We start from the raw sequence: 12,916 nt of genomic DNA, 5'->3' as shown, positions 1-12,916 counted from the left end.
ATATATATATATATATATATATATATATATATATATATATATATATATATATATCTTTTTCGAGGAAAAAAATACACGCTTAGCAGAATACAAATCTACAGTAGTGAATCGACGCCTAAAGGTGAAAAGCGCACGTGGTTCCTGCAGGGTTAACGAGACACGGCGTGACCGAGTCCGGTAAAAGACCGCTAAACGAGGCGCTGATGAAATCCGCAAACAACCGTAATACGATCGCGTCATCGTTAATCGCCGGGCGCGCGAACTTCGTATTCTCCTTGAGAGCATTCACGGGGGGGAATGCTTACTCCCCGGCGGCGTGTCGGCCTCAACTAGCGGATTTCGCTTTCGCAAATCGATTACAGTGTGGCGAAAGGACCGCATGCCGCCACGCTGTAAAAAGAAGTTAACGCCGGGCGCGCCTCACGTCCGGGCGCGAGAGGAACTCTTGCCGAAAAGTCGCGGGGAGTGCAGGAGCGTCAAGTCAGGTGACTATTTTCGTCGTCCGGTCGCGACGTTTTTACGTAATCGAGCATAACCTGGCGTCATCGCCGAGCACATACACACTTACACAGAGAGCGAGAACACTGTCTGTCTGGTCGATCGATCGCGGCACGGGTGGTCGCGGTTGTGCGGCATCGATTGCCGCCGTATGACGAGAGGTTATGCGAATGTCACGAATGACGAACGTCGTGAGCGTTGAGCGACCGCACGAAACGTCACCGTCGGCGTCGTCGTCGTCGTCGTTCACTAAAGGATTCGCCTACCTGTTGTTAACGTCACGAAGTCAACGGGTCGTCCACCATTTGCAAACTAGCTAGCACAGCGCCGTGCGTCCTCCTAAAATACACCCGCGGCGCAGACCCGAGCGCACCTGGCGACGAAAGCGAGCACGAGGTCCGACACAAGCGGCCGCATTCGAATTATCCGCTGTCACGTGACGCCAGTGTTCCGATATTGGAGAGGCTATACGCGCATGCGTGCACGATACCAGGAAAGTATCTAAGACAAATAATATAGTGTACCGTTGGGATGTCCCTACATTATTATTGAAAAATTAAAACAATGTCAATATTATTGAAAAATTAAATGTCAAAAAAAGGAACCTATACGTTTATAAAGCAGAACAGGTATTTACAAAAATTATTTATTTAGTAATCATATACTAATTACCGAGTATATTATTATTTTAACGCATCAAATATAAAATTCGGTATATAGTATAACAATAAAAGAAAAGGGATGGTAGATAGGATAATCTTACAAAGAAATAAAATTGAGTGTAGTAAAATAAAATATTTTATTAGGCAGAATTTTATTGGATACTAATATTTGTTGCATGGGTAAGGAAAACTGCCAAAAACCTTATCAGTATCCACATAACAAAAATATATTGCACATTTCTTACAATGAAAATAAAATGTGAATTCTGTCAATGTAAATAAAATAGAGATTATATATAATTTGGAAAAATATTTTATATAGAAATAAAAAGAAATTCCAATTTGGGACTATTTAAGAAGTTTTTTAGAGATTTGTGCTATATGGGTTTCAAGTGCTTGAAGCATCTATTTTATGAACACCTCGTGCTCGCTCAGATCATATATTAATTTCGTTTTTTGTGATAAATAGAGCATTATTGAATAGATTTTAATTTTATTTATGACACAAATTTTATGTATTATAGTAATTTCTTTTTATTTCTATATACAATATTTTTCCAAATTATAATCTTTATTTTATTTACATTGACAGAATTTACATTTTATTTTCATTGTAAGAAATGTGCAATATGTTTTTGTTATGTGAATATATCCACATAACAAAACTTTTTATTTCTATATAAAATATTGTCAATATATCCACATAACAAAAACATATTGCACATTTCTTACAATGAAAATAAAATTTAAATTCTGTCAATGTAAATAAAATAGAGATTTTAAGATTATCCTATCTATCATCCTTTTTCTTTTATTGTTATACTGTATACCGAATTTTATGTTTGATGCGTTAAAATAATATACTCGGTAATTAATATATGACTACTAAATAAATAATTTTTGTAAATATCTATACTGCTTTATAAACGTATAGATACTTTTTTTGACATTGTTTTAACAATTTTTCAATAATAATGTAGGGATCCCAACTGTACACTATATTATTTGTCTTAGATACTTTCCTGGTGTCGTGCACGCCGCGCATGCGCGTATAGCCTCTCTAAATTGGAACACTGCGTGACGCTGACGCAGAGCGCGTAGCGCTGACATTCCGCTCTATTGTACTTTCTGCACTTTGCTTGACTTCAGACTTTTATGCTCCTTCAGGGAGCTTATTACCTATCACTGAAATATATACTACCTAGAACGCGCGCTGCCTCTTGAGGCGTGCGGGATGAGAGAGAGGTTTCTTGTTTCCTCTCTTATCCTTGTCTGGTTGATAGTATAATCGAAAGTGGGGAGAATGTGATACAATCCAAGTTAAAAGTTAGAGATAATTGATTTGTTCTTTTCAGCTGCACTGCTGAACTGGTGCAATAAGTTAAAGTGAGACAAGTATATTTTTTTCACTTTAACTTATTGTACCAATTCAGCAGTGCAGCTGAAAAGAACAGATCAAATATGAAAACCAGTGACCACTGGTCTGCGTTCCAAAACTCTACTCGACGGGTAAAGTAGCATTTAATTCACCAATAAGAGCAAAGATAACTAGGATTTCTTTATCATGATTGGACAATTAAATGTACTCTGCCCGTCGAGTAGTGTTTTGGAACGCAGCCCTGAATAGCAATGACTTAAGCTTATGAACGAAAGTTTAAGATATAAAAAAAATATATATTTTTTCTCATTTATTAGTATGCACTTATCGACTTATTATTAAGAGAGCCGGTATTCATAGTCCGATCTTATATTTAAGATCATCCGAAGTACTGTTTTAAGATGTCATGAACCAATCACAAAGTCGTATTCGTATTTTAATTACTATTAATACTTCGTATTAACACTTCGTATTAACATTACTTAAGACAGTCTTGAAATAAGATTCGACTATGAATACTGGCCTAGGTTAACCTAAAGCCAGTCGAACGTGTTATATATTTTAGTGGGTAACATTGAAATATATACTACTTGGAACGCGCGCGTGAGTGTTGCGGGATGAGAGAGAGCATGTTTATAGGTCTCAAATAGCGCTTTGTCTTTGTCTAGTATAGTTTGAACCAAAAGCTAAGTCGGCTGATTTCTAAACATAAGCTGAATCTCCGAATTAGGAACCATTTTTGCTTTATTTTTCTTAATAAATCGATAAGTGAATATTAATAAGTGAAAAAAAAAATATATATATATATATATATATATATATATATATATATTTTATATCCTAAAATTTTCGTTCATAAGCTTAAGTCACTGCCATTCAGTAGTCATTGCTTTTCATATTATCTCTAACTTTTAATTTGGATTGTATCACATTCTCCCCACTCTCGATTATACTATAAACCAGACAAAGATAAGAGAAACAACATGGACGTAGAAATATCTGGACGGAGCGTATTTCGCGGGGAGTGAACTCACAGGGATGAGAGGAATGAAAGTCGGAAGTGATCACCAAATATGGCGGCGGCCTATATCACGGAGCACAATAGCTGCGTTCGGCATTGTAAATCCAAGACGTCGGATTGCTCTTTTACCTCGAAAATACACAGAAGTAAGAGAGATACGAGATCTCGTATCTTTTTCATTTCTATGCATCTTCGAGATGAAAGAGCAATCCCACGTCTTCGACTTACAATGCTGAACGCAGCTATTGTTATCTTGGTATAGTATATTGGAAAATGTACAAAATAAATGTATGTATGAATGTGTGCGAATATAAAGTTTTATCCTGATTGTAACTGTCTGTTATATTAAAATATACCTGTGAAATGATAGTCTTTTACCATTTTTGCGTTTCCATTTTAGTTGTATTTTATTTTTCCGGCTTCTCGGTTCTCCAGCTTTTACAACTCTGATAGCAAAATGTCAGCAATGTGCCGACAAATTGCCGGCAAAATCAATCGTAGGATTGCAGCATGTATACTACCATTATATTGGCGTTATGCTGGCAAAGCATGCCGAAATTACTTACAGAGTGCTGGCAAAAACCGAACAAGACGTGCCGAGCAACACGTGATGGCAATTTACAGCGAGCAAGACGTGCCGAGCAACGCGTCACGGCAAATTTACAGCAAACAGCGAGTAAGACGTGCCGAGCAACGCGTCACGGCAAATTTACAGGACGTCTTTAAGACATCTTTAAGGTAATATCTTATAAACTTGTCTTGAATATGTATTAAAGATGTTTTATGATCCGATTTTGGACATTGTACTGTTTGGGGAGTACTTGCGAGCATTCTAACTTCGCTGCCTTTTCATATCGAAAATGGCGCGAGAATTTAAAATGCCTTACGTCAAGTCGCAGACATTGAATTTGCCTGTGCGATTTTTTCCAAAACAAAGAAGAATATATTCCGCGACAAGAGAACGATGTAATTGTTCACCGTGCTAACTGTAACCTATGAATTACTTTTTAGTCAATTTTTTACGCATATACATTTTGCAACGACCAAATTTATCTGGTGTGAAACAGTTTGACATATTTCTACTGGCAGTCGTCGAGTTTTTCCGCGCTATGCGAATGAAAAATTATGGAGTTTAGATGAGAGGAGCCGAAGTAACCAATATGAATATTTCTAGCAGTACTAGCGAGAGAACGATTCCAGGTAATTGATGGATAAACAATTTTTAGCAATTCATAGGTGTCTTAGAAAATTTTATGTGCAGTCTTGAAATTAAAAAAAAAGAAACAATCTATGCCCTGTGCATCATTCCTTTTACTTTCAGAATCATCCTTGAGGAGTCAATCCCAACTGCACTCATGCAGATTGAACGATTTAGAAAGCAGTGCGAATATTATGCTAAAAAGTATCGTTACTTAGCAAGCGAATTTTTCTTATTCATATTAGCGTTATGAACTTGGCGTATTATGTCAGAATAATATTGTGTCAGAGTAGCGTTAATATTATGCACTGAAAAGAAAATATCTAAAAAGTAGAATTAATTTCTTTCTTAGTGTGTTTATAAATATTTACATTAGATATTCACATTTTGTCGCTTTAGACATTTATATTTGTTTTTCGGCGACGCTCGACTTCCAAATACGTTTGAGTGCAGTTGAAGAATTTTTAATTAAAAACAATTAATTTCGCTTAGAAATTGAGCAAGAGTTGGACATGACGGAGACAAAATTTTCTACATTAAAATCCGAAATGAATTACACGATAGATGTCTGTCGGAAAGGAGAAATGGAAGTGAAGGAGAGTAAAGGAACATTCAATACATCGCACGAACAGACTACACCGTTGTCCAAGAGCCGAGGCTCAAAATCCTCCGTCGAATATCGCAATTGTAAATTCGAAATTATAGCTGCCGACAAAACTGCAAATTGTAACAATCTTCAAATACTTCGTAGCGTCAAGCAGAAGGCTGACATAAATTCTGATAAACCCGTTCTCTTCGCAAAGCAGCTGTGTGCAGCTAAATATTTGTATTTCCATAGACACTTCCGCTTTGAGCCCAAAATCCGCCCGGTTTTCGCCTAGAGGAAACGTCAACAACGCCGTTGACGCAAAGTGCGAAATTCCGAAGGAGGAAACGCGAAAAAGGCTACTCAACGTTACGATTACACCGAGAACTCAATCAGATAAGCTGCTTCCTTCCGCAATAACAACGATGCCAGTTCAGAACAAAACTATGGAAGCTAGTGTAGGCGATATGCGTTGTACACATATATATCCAGTGACGTAGCCAGGGAGGGAGGGCTGAGGGGACTGCAGCCCTCCCCCTGAAATTAATTTTCTGGGTTACGCTAAGTGTGAAAAAATTTTTTCGAATGACCTTTTTTTGCTCGTCAAAAATAAAAAGTACAGTCCCCCGAAACTTTTTTACGCCACTGTATATATCGTAGTCCTCCAGATAGCACAGAGAATTCTAAAAGAATTCAGTCGTATGTCACCAATTCTGAGTTCATTTTTAGGTACAAAAAGAACTCTTTTCACTGGACTGAATTCTGAAGAATTCTTTTTACATCTGAAAATGAACTCAGAATTGGTGACATACGACTGAATTCTTTTTTAATTCTTTTTGAATTCTCTGTGCTATCTGAGTCATTAAACCCAGTAACCCAGTAAACGTCTAACAGTAACATTGCATCGATGTTATAATCTCTCGCTCAGCTAACTGTAAACTAAACTGTAAGACTGTTAATTGGCACTTACAAAGCAACTGTTCTTGCTCAGCCAAATTTTTTCCCACCTAAGCTTTTTTCGGTCGCAGTATCGAAGATATATCAATCATTTTTTGTCTAATCCTCAGAGAGTAGAGATTACGCGAGAACAGTTTTAGATAAACCTAGTTTTTATTCCGTGCCAATAGGTAGACAGGGAGTACAAGAGCCTGCTGTCTTCTTGTCCGGAGTACGTGCGCGAATATTTACAATCCATAGTGAGTGATTCCGTCAAGGAATTAGTGTCGAGAGCCGACGAAGATTACTTCTGCGAAACACCGAGTTGTTTAAGAAAGGATAGCAGAGAATCGGAATTGAATTCAGACAGGTTGGAGAATACAAAAGTTAGACAAGCGGCGAAATGTAAATACGTGTCGGGAACGCCGAGGAACGAGACAAATTCCACCTTGAAGACGAGCGACGCCGCGTCCAAAATACGCAAGAGAAAAGGAAAATTGCGAAGCTCCGTTTCCAAGAGCACGGTCACGAGTAAGGACACGTATCTCTTGAACAGAAAAGAAACGAAGAGACGCAGAAACAGAGGTATAAAATTCGAACTCATCTCTAGGCGCAGTCTATTAACGTGTAACACGCAATTAACGTATTGCAAATAACGTATTTCGTAAGAGCGCGTTGCATCAGCTTTGCTCGGCGGTTTCCACAGTCAGAAATTTTCATGCAGGTCATGGCATTACTCGTCAACAATCCGCCTTGCTAAAGCATACGAAAAAATCCAATGACGTCGTAGAAATCTTTCATAACACCACATTGAAGAGCAGCAACTCCCGAGTATTCGCCAAGTATTCTAAACTTGGTCGAGGAGCGAAACATGCGAAGAAACAGAATCTTGCTAAAACTGCCAATCAGAAGACGCGAGAAAAATCTCATTCTGAACACGTTACTCGTGAATATCAATTCCGCAATAAGGAAAATCAGCAGAACCTCGGCCTTGAAATGCTGAATCGTAAAAGCAATCCGAGGTAACTTTCCGCGATCATAATAATCGGTAATTATTGTTAGGATCGTAGTAATAATCCTGAATTGTTCTAATTGTTTCTACTGTCAAATAACCAACAGAGTAACGACAGCCAATAATATTCAGGAACAAAATAAATCGAGAAAACATTTGAAGGATATTCATTTGGAAACGTTAAATTATAAAAGCAGCCCGAGGTAATTTTTTGCAATTATAATAATGGTAATTATTGTTATTAATATAATAATAATCTTTAATTATTAGTCCCCTAATTCTTGCAATTATCAAACGACTGTCTGTCAATCTGTCAACAGAGTAACAGCTGACAGTGTTCAGGAGAAAAATAAATCGGGGAAACATTTTAACGATCTCTCTCCTAAAACGTTAAGTCGTGGAAACAATCTAAGGTAATTTTTTATGGTTATAATAACAGAAATAATAAAATAAAGAGACAATATAAAATGCACAATATAAAATAATAATAAAGAATATATTTATTATATTTTAAGACTATTATGGGGAGAAAATATTTCTTTTTAAAGATAAAAGAAGGAAAGAAGAAACAATCATTTTTCTCTTAGTAGAAAAAAACTTGGAATTGTATCTTTCTGTGCGCAAAACCGAATTTATCTTTTCACTTAATATTCTCTATTAAAATACTAAATTTACTAAGATTTAGAATGTATTTTGAATAGATTTGTTAGATTTATGATGAATTTGTGAATCTCTTGCGGATATATGAACTCATGAAATGAGTTGAAACAAATGACATTGACTTGACTGCAATGTGCATTTTTCTACGAACAATTGGTGAACCTTACACATTGCTACTGTCACAAACAACTGTGTCGTCTTCTGTAGAGTGACAACCGACAATGTCCAGAAGCAACACAAGTCAGAGAAGCATTCGAATGATTCGTCGACGCAATGCAAAATTGCGCATCAATGTGAGCACACTGTGTGCAGCACGTTGGACGATCCGATGTCGATACCCAACTATGAGATTCCAACTTTGGCGTCGAAGTTGAAACGCTCCAGCAGACCGTACTTCGGCAGGTTTAATTTCCACAATATACCGTTCGTAGTGAGCACTTCCGTGACTCCGAGTCACAATCTCGGATTGAACATTCAGCAAGTAAGTCGTCCAGATGTCGAGGCGAGAGTGTCGGTCGTCTGAAACGTCTTTCGTGGCAGGTTCTGAGCGTAATGAAGACGAGGCAGCCGACTGCAAGAGGCATCGCTCCGTTATTGATACGTGAAGTCAGCAGAAGCGCGAAACCGGTGTCTACTTTTCTGGAGCAGATAAACGTACAGTGTGACAAGTCGATTCTCGACCTCAAGTCACAGACGGACGGGCAGCTCGACGACAAAGAGAGCCTGAAGCAAGACAGGAGATTGTCTGTACTCGAGCTGCAACACCTGGGGCGAGCGCAGAGCGTTCACACGGCGGGACCCAACGGCGCGAAAACTATTCCTAAAAGCTCCATTGGCTCCGGGCAATTGTGCAGAGAGAAGGGCGATTTCCACGAGGAGTATAAAGTAAAGCAGCGGTCCTCTCTTATCAAGAGCCGCACGTCGGTATATTCAAGAAATCAGCAACCAATCTCGCGAATGTCGTTGAGCAAGCAGGTGAATCGCGCGTTTGATATTTCATGTTAGCACTGTAACATCCCACATAGCTAAACTTGCAAAAATAGATTTTGCATAGTATCTATTGAATTGAAATTTCCGATATAAATGATAAGTTCAGACAAAGCTATATGGTATTACAATGAAATTTATACACATCTCCATCAATTCTTTTATCGGATTTTTTAAGGCTGCCATGGTATACACTGAAAAACTCATTTAATTGACCAAAATTTAGAGTTAACCAAAATTTGGTTGAAATAAATTGGAATAAATGTTTTGGTTGTGAGAACCAATATTTGGTACTTTGAACCAAAGGTTTGATTTTTTTAAACAAAAATGAAACAAGTTTAGTTTCAGAGAATCAAATCTTTGGTAAAAAGAACAAAATTTTGCCACAACTGAAACATTTGTTCGATCCTACTTTAACTAAATTGTGGTTAACCCAACTAAATGAATTTTTCAGTGTACTGCTAATTAGGCTATTTTGCTTATTAGGATATTGATTACAGGACAATATTGGCGATCATAAAACACATATCGCTGACCCACATAATTCTAAAGAGATACGCGACGTTTTGATTAATCTTCACGATCAGTTCGAAGAGATGAACACGTGAGTGTCGGAATGTTGAATTTAGAGCTTCCGTTTCCTCATCGCCGCCGTTTTGATGAGTGATATCGGAAGCGAGAAAACACGCGTTCGAAATTCTCTTTTTAGAGATATAATGAGAGAAAAATATATATTTATATAAAATGCAGGGTTGGGAACATTACTTTTTAAAAGTAACGCGTTACCGTTACCATTACTTGCGGTAAAAAGTAACTCGTTACTGTTACTCGTTACTGATTCTAAAAAGTAACGTGTTACCGTTATTTGAAAAGTAACGATAAAAAAATCGTTACTTTCCGTTACTTTTGTAAATAAAAAAGTTAAAATCGGCATATAAAACGAATAGTAGAAGAAACAGTACATAAATTATATGTATATAAAGACAAAATATAAGATATTTAAGCGGGAAGCACACATTATTGCATAAAGCCCATTCTACATTAGTCACAAATCGCAAGGTCGCAAAGAAATTGACTAATCATAGTCGATTGTTCTTCTTGCGATCGAAGAATAATCAATTATGATTGGTACAATTTCCTTGTGATCTTGCGATTGCGACTAATGTAGAATGGGCTTTAGGGGTGCCGCACACGAATTGATATAACAGTAACGTAAGACGTACCGTAAAAATGGACCAATTACAATCGAGTATTCACAAAAATAGCGACCTTACGGTTCAACGATACTCAAAGTAATTGGTCAGTTCTTACGGTACGTCTTACGTTACTGTTAAGTCAATTCGTGTGCGACGCCCCTTAAGTGTGGTCTACAATGAGAATTTAAGTCATAAAATTTAAGCTTTAAATCCTAAGCCGTAAGAAGTTGACCAATCAGTCAATTATAAGAAAAATAATTTCTTACAGCTTAGAGATTAAAGCTTAAATTTTATGGCTTAAGTTCTCATTGTAGACCACGCTTTAGAGGCTTTCTACAATAAGCAATACATTTTAAATCGCAATAAAATTGACCAATTACAGTGGATTATTCTTCTAATAGTCGACTATGATTGGTCAATTTTATTATGACTTAAGATTTATTGCTTATTGTAGAATGGGCTTTACGGAAAGCAGCACATTAATTGTTTATCGTGTGCAAACTTTCATCGCGTGGCAAGCATTGCCGCGTTCTGTGTACAGAAGCCATCATAATAAAAAAGTAATGATATAAGTAACGATGAATTTCGTTACTCGTTATTAAAGAAAATGTAACGCCGTTACTTTTTCGTTACTGATACAAAAAAGTAACGGCGTTACCAAATCGTTACCAAAAAAAAAGTAACGAAATAGTAACGTCGTTACAAGTAATGCGTTACTTCCCAACCCTGATAAAATGTCATCTGTGTGATCAATCAGATTTGATGAAATATTCCGGAAATTTTTCTTTTGTTCCAATAATCAATAAACAGCCGTAAATTTGACGTAACGAAATCTTGAAGTTAAAAGATGGACTAAACACATTATGTTAATATTACGCTTATTGGAGCAAATGGAAGGTTTTCGGAATATTTTATAAATCTATCGACCTTACAGATGTAATTTTATGGATATTTTTTTCTTTCAAAAAAGAAAGGAAAAGTTCAAATATCATTTTAAGAATATATCTTTGTTCCTTCAATCTATTTCACAAAAATAGAACGTGATTTTGCAAGGATTTTTCGCTTCTGACATCATCAATTAAAAGGACCGCGGCAAGGGACCGGGAATCTTAAGAGTGCGCACGCGATTATTTTTGAAAACTCCACTCTCAGGCGATATGAGAAATTGCAATCGGAAGTGGCAAAGTCCAATGATGCGAATCTGCCGAAAGAACTGTCCACCTTGGAGAAACAGCTGCACGTCAAAGAAGGGGAGATCAACGCTGTCATCAGCCTTTACAAAGAAGTGAGAGCCGTCATGAACATTCACGCCGCCGTGTGATCAATCAGATTTGATGAAATATTCCGGAAATTTTTCTTTTGTTCCAATAATCAATAAACAGCCGTAAATTTGACGTAACGAAATCCTGAAGTTAAAAGATGGACTAAACACATTATGTTAATATTACGCTTATTGGAGCAAATGGAAGATTTTCGGAATATTTTATTCGGAATCTATCGACCTTACAGATGTAATTTTATGGATATTTTTTCTTTCATCATGTGTGATCACTGATTGATCACACATGATGCATTTCGCAAAACAGATGATCTTAAGCGTTATCGTGCGAGCAGGTGATGTCGCTGAAGCAGCAGATGAAGATGCTGCACGAGAGGGGCAGTCTCGTTCGCGTAGCGACCGTGTCGTCCATGGAACCGCACAGGAATCCTTTCTCGATATCGCTCGTGCCCGGCAGGTCTCCTCACCGGACGGACACTGCGCAGATCCTTGGCCGCGGAAGAGGATCAAACGTCTACGGTGCCACGCGAGATCCGCCCGCGTCTGTGCAGCTGGTCGCGCTACTACGGCAAATTCAAACCTTCCACAAACAACTGCAGCTCGTATCGTAACTTCACATCAGTATGAGGAAATACGGTGGGACAGAATCGGTCTGCTGTATCAAAAGTTAACTGCGTCGTTTCAGCCACACGACGATAACGTCGGAATTTTGCTCACCTGCAATACAGAGCGAGGCGCGTAAAGCTTGACAGATGAATATTGAGGAGAAACAGTGAAATTTTATCAGGCAAAGTTGAACGGATCACTTTTACTTTTCTCTGTATGAATGAATTAAGATAATTTCTAGGTCATTATTTTTTTCTTTGATGGAATTACATGCTTTTCTATCATGTTTGTATCAAGACGAATTCAATTTTCTTAATGCGTTCATACAGAGCGAAATAATATACATGGAAAGAAAAATCTCGGTTCGTTTGACAAAATGGGGATCAGATGAAAACACGGTGACGGGAAATGTTATGTCTGTTATCGCGAGAAGAACTGATCTGGACATCCTGTGTTAAAACCAAAGAATTGAGATAATCGAGACCGGGTAATCTTTCTATTCTTACAAATGAGCTTCCGTCTGCTCCTCGGACAACAGAAAAAAAGTGTCCGAATCGTTTTGCAACTGAGTGCATATAAACGACGATGAATAAGCGTTCACGTTCACTTTATGGCCATTGGTCGCGCGGGAAGCGATTTGGAAGGTGTTTGCCAAATAAACGAACGATTTCTTCTAGCAGATCATACTCCATTTTATTCGATTCTGCGTGCTACCTCATATAATGTGTAATATTCGTTCGTATGCATGTGTATGTACGGTTGTATGTATTTATGTATGCGCAGTTGCCTGTATTTATACATATAATATATATATGTATATACACGTAATCCACATTTGCGTGTGTGTATGTGTATAAACGCCAAAGGTGGTTCCAGGGGATCCCCCGCTAAGACAGA

The 12,916-nt window shown here is 37.6% G+C and overlaps 2 protein-coding genes across 12 annotated transcripts in view; one reads left to right on the top strand and one right to left on the bottom strand.

Moving 5' to 3' along the window:
• LOC116844039 (2-oxoglutarate dehydrogenase, mitochondrial) overlaps positions 1 to 926 on the bottom strand; it is a 20,106-nt gene extending 19,180 nt beyond the window's left edge. For 7 of the 11 annotated variants that reach the window (XM_032815113.1, XM_032815115.1, XM_032815110.1 and 4 more), the window contains exon 1: positions 765 to 926. The gene's annotated coding sequence lies outside the window, so the exon portion shown is untranslated. Of the gene's footprint in view, positions 1 to 568; positions 592 to 764 lie in introns of those variants that run through there. The other 4 variants (XM_032815119.1, XM_032815118.1, XM_032815120.1 and 1 more) reach the window with 2 other exon arrangements.
• Positions 927 to 3,717: 2,791 nt separating this feature from the next.
• Positions 3,718 to 12,729, top strand: LOC116844139. The gene is made up of 15 exons (XM_032815303.1): positions 3,718 to 3,847; positions 3,960 to 4,297; positions 4,571 to 4,759; positions 4,881 to 4,961; positions 5,250 to 5,444; positions 5,596 to 5,801; positions 6,471 to 6,864; positions 7,004 to 7,301; positions 7,399 to 7,494; positions 7,612 to 7,704; positions 8,159 to 8,432; positions 8,492 to 8,926; positions 9,439 to 9,542; positions 11,287 to 11,419; positions 11,749 to 12,729. The coding sequence occupies exons 3-15, from the start codon at positions 4,696 to 4,698 to the stop codon at positions 12,022 to 12,024; spliced, it is 2,649 nt and encodes an 882-aa protein (XP_032671194.1). The 5' UTR covers positions 3,718 to 3,847; positions 3,960 to 4,297; positions 4,571 to 4,695; the 3' UTR covers positions 12,025 to 12,729.
• The last annotated feature ends 187 nt before the right edge of the window (positions 12,730 to 12,916 follow it).

The sequence above is a fragment of the Odontomachus brunneus genome, unplaced genomic scaffold (genome assembly GCF_010583005.1).
Source record: "Odontomachus brunneus isolate Ranch 3 - 2012 unplaced genomic scaffold, Obru_v1 Obru_scaffold_039, whole genome shotgun sequence".
NCBI classification, from domain to species: domain Eukaryota; kingdom Metazoa; phylum Arthropoda; class Insecta; order Hymenoptera; family Formicidae; genus Odontomachus; species Odontomachus brunneus.
This window is presented reverse-complemented; position numbering and strand designations above follow the sequence as displayed.

Bases quoted from the DNA above. Each gene is read 5' to 3' on its own strand.
- LOC116844139 (XM_032815303.1), top strand. From the start codon at position 4,696: ATGAGAGGAGCCGAAGTAACCAATATGAATATTTCTAGCAGTACTAGC. The intron at 5,802-6,470 runs GTAGGCGATATG...CCGTGCCAATAG, and splicing joins ACAAAACTATGGAAGCTAGT to GTAGACAGGGAGTACAAGAG. The intron at 8,927-9,438 runs GTGAATCGCGCG...TATTGATTACAG, and splicing joins GAATGTCGTTGAGCAAGCAG to GACAATATTGGCGATCATAA.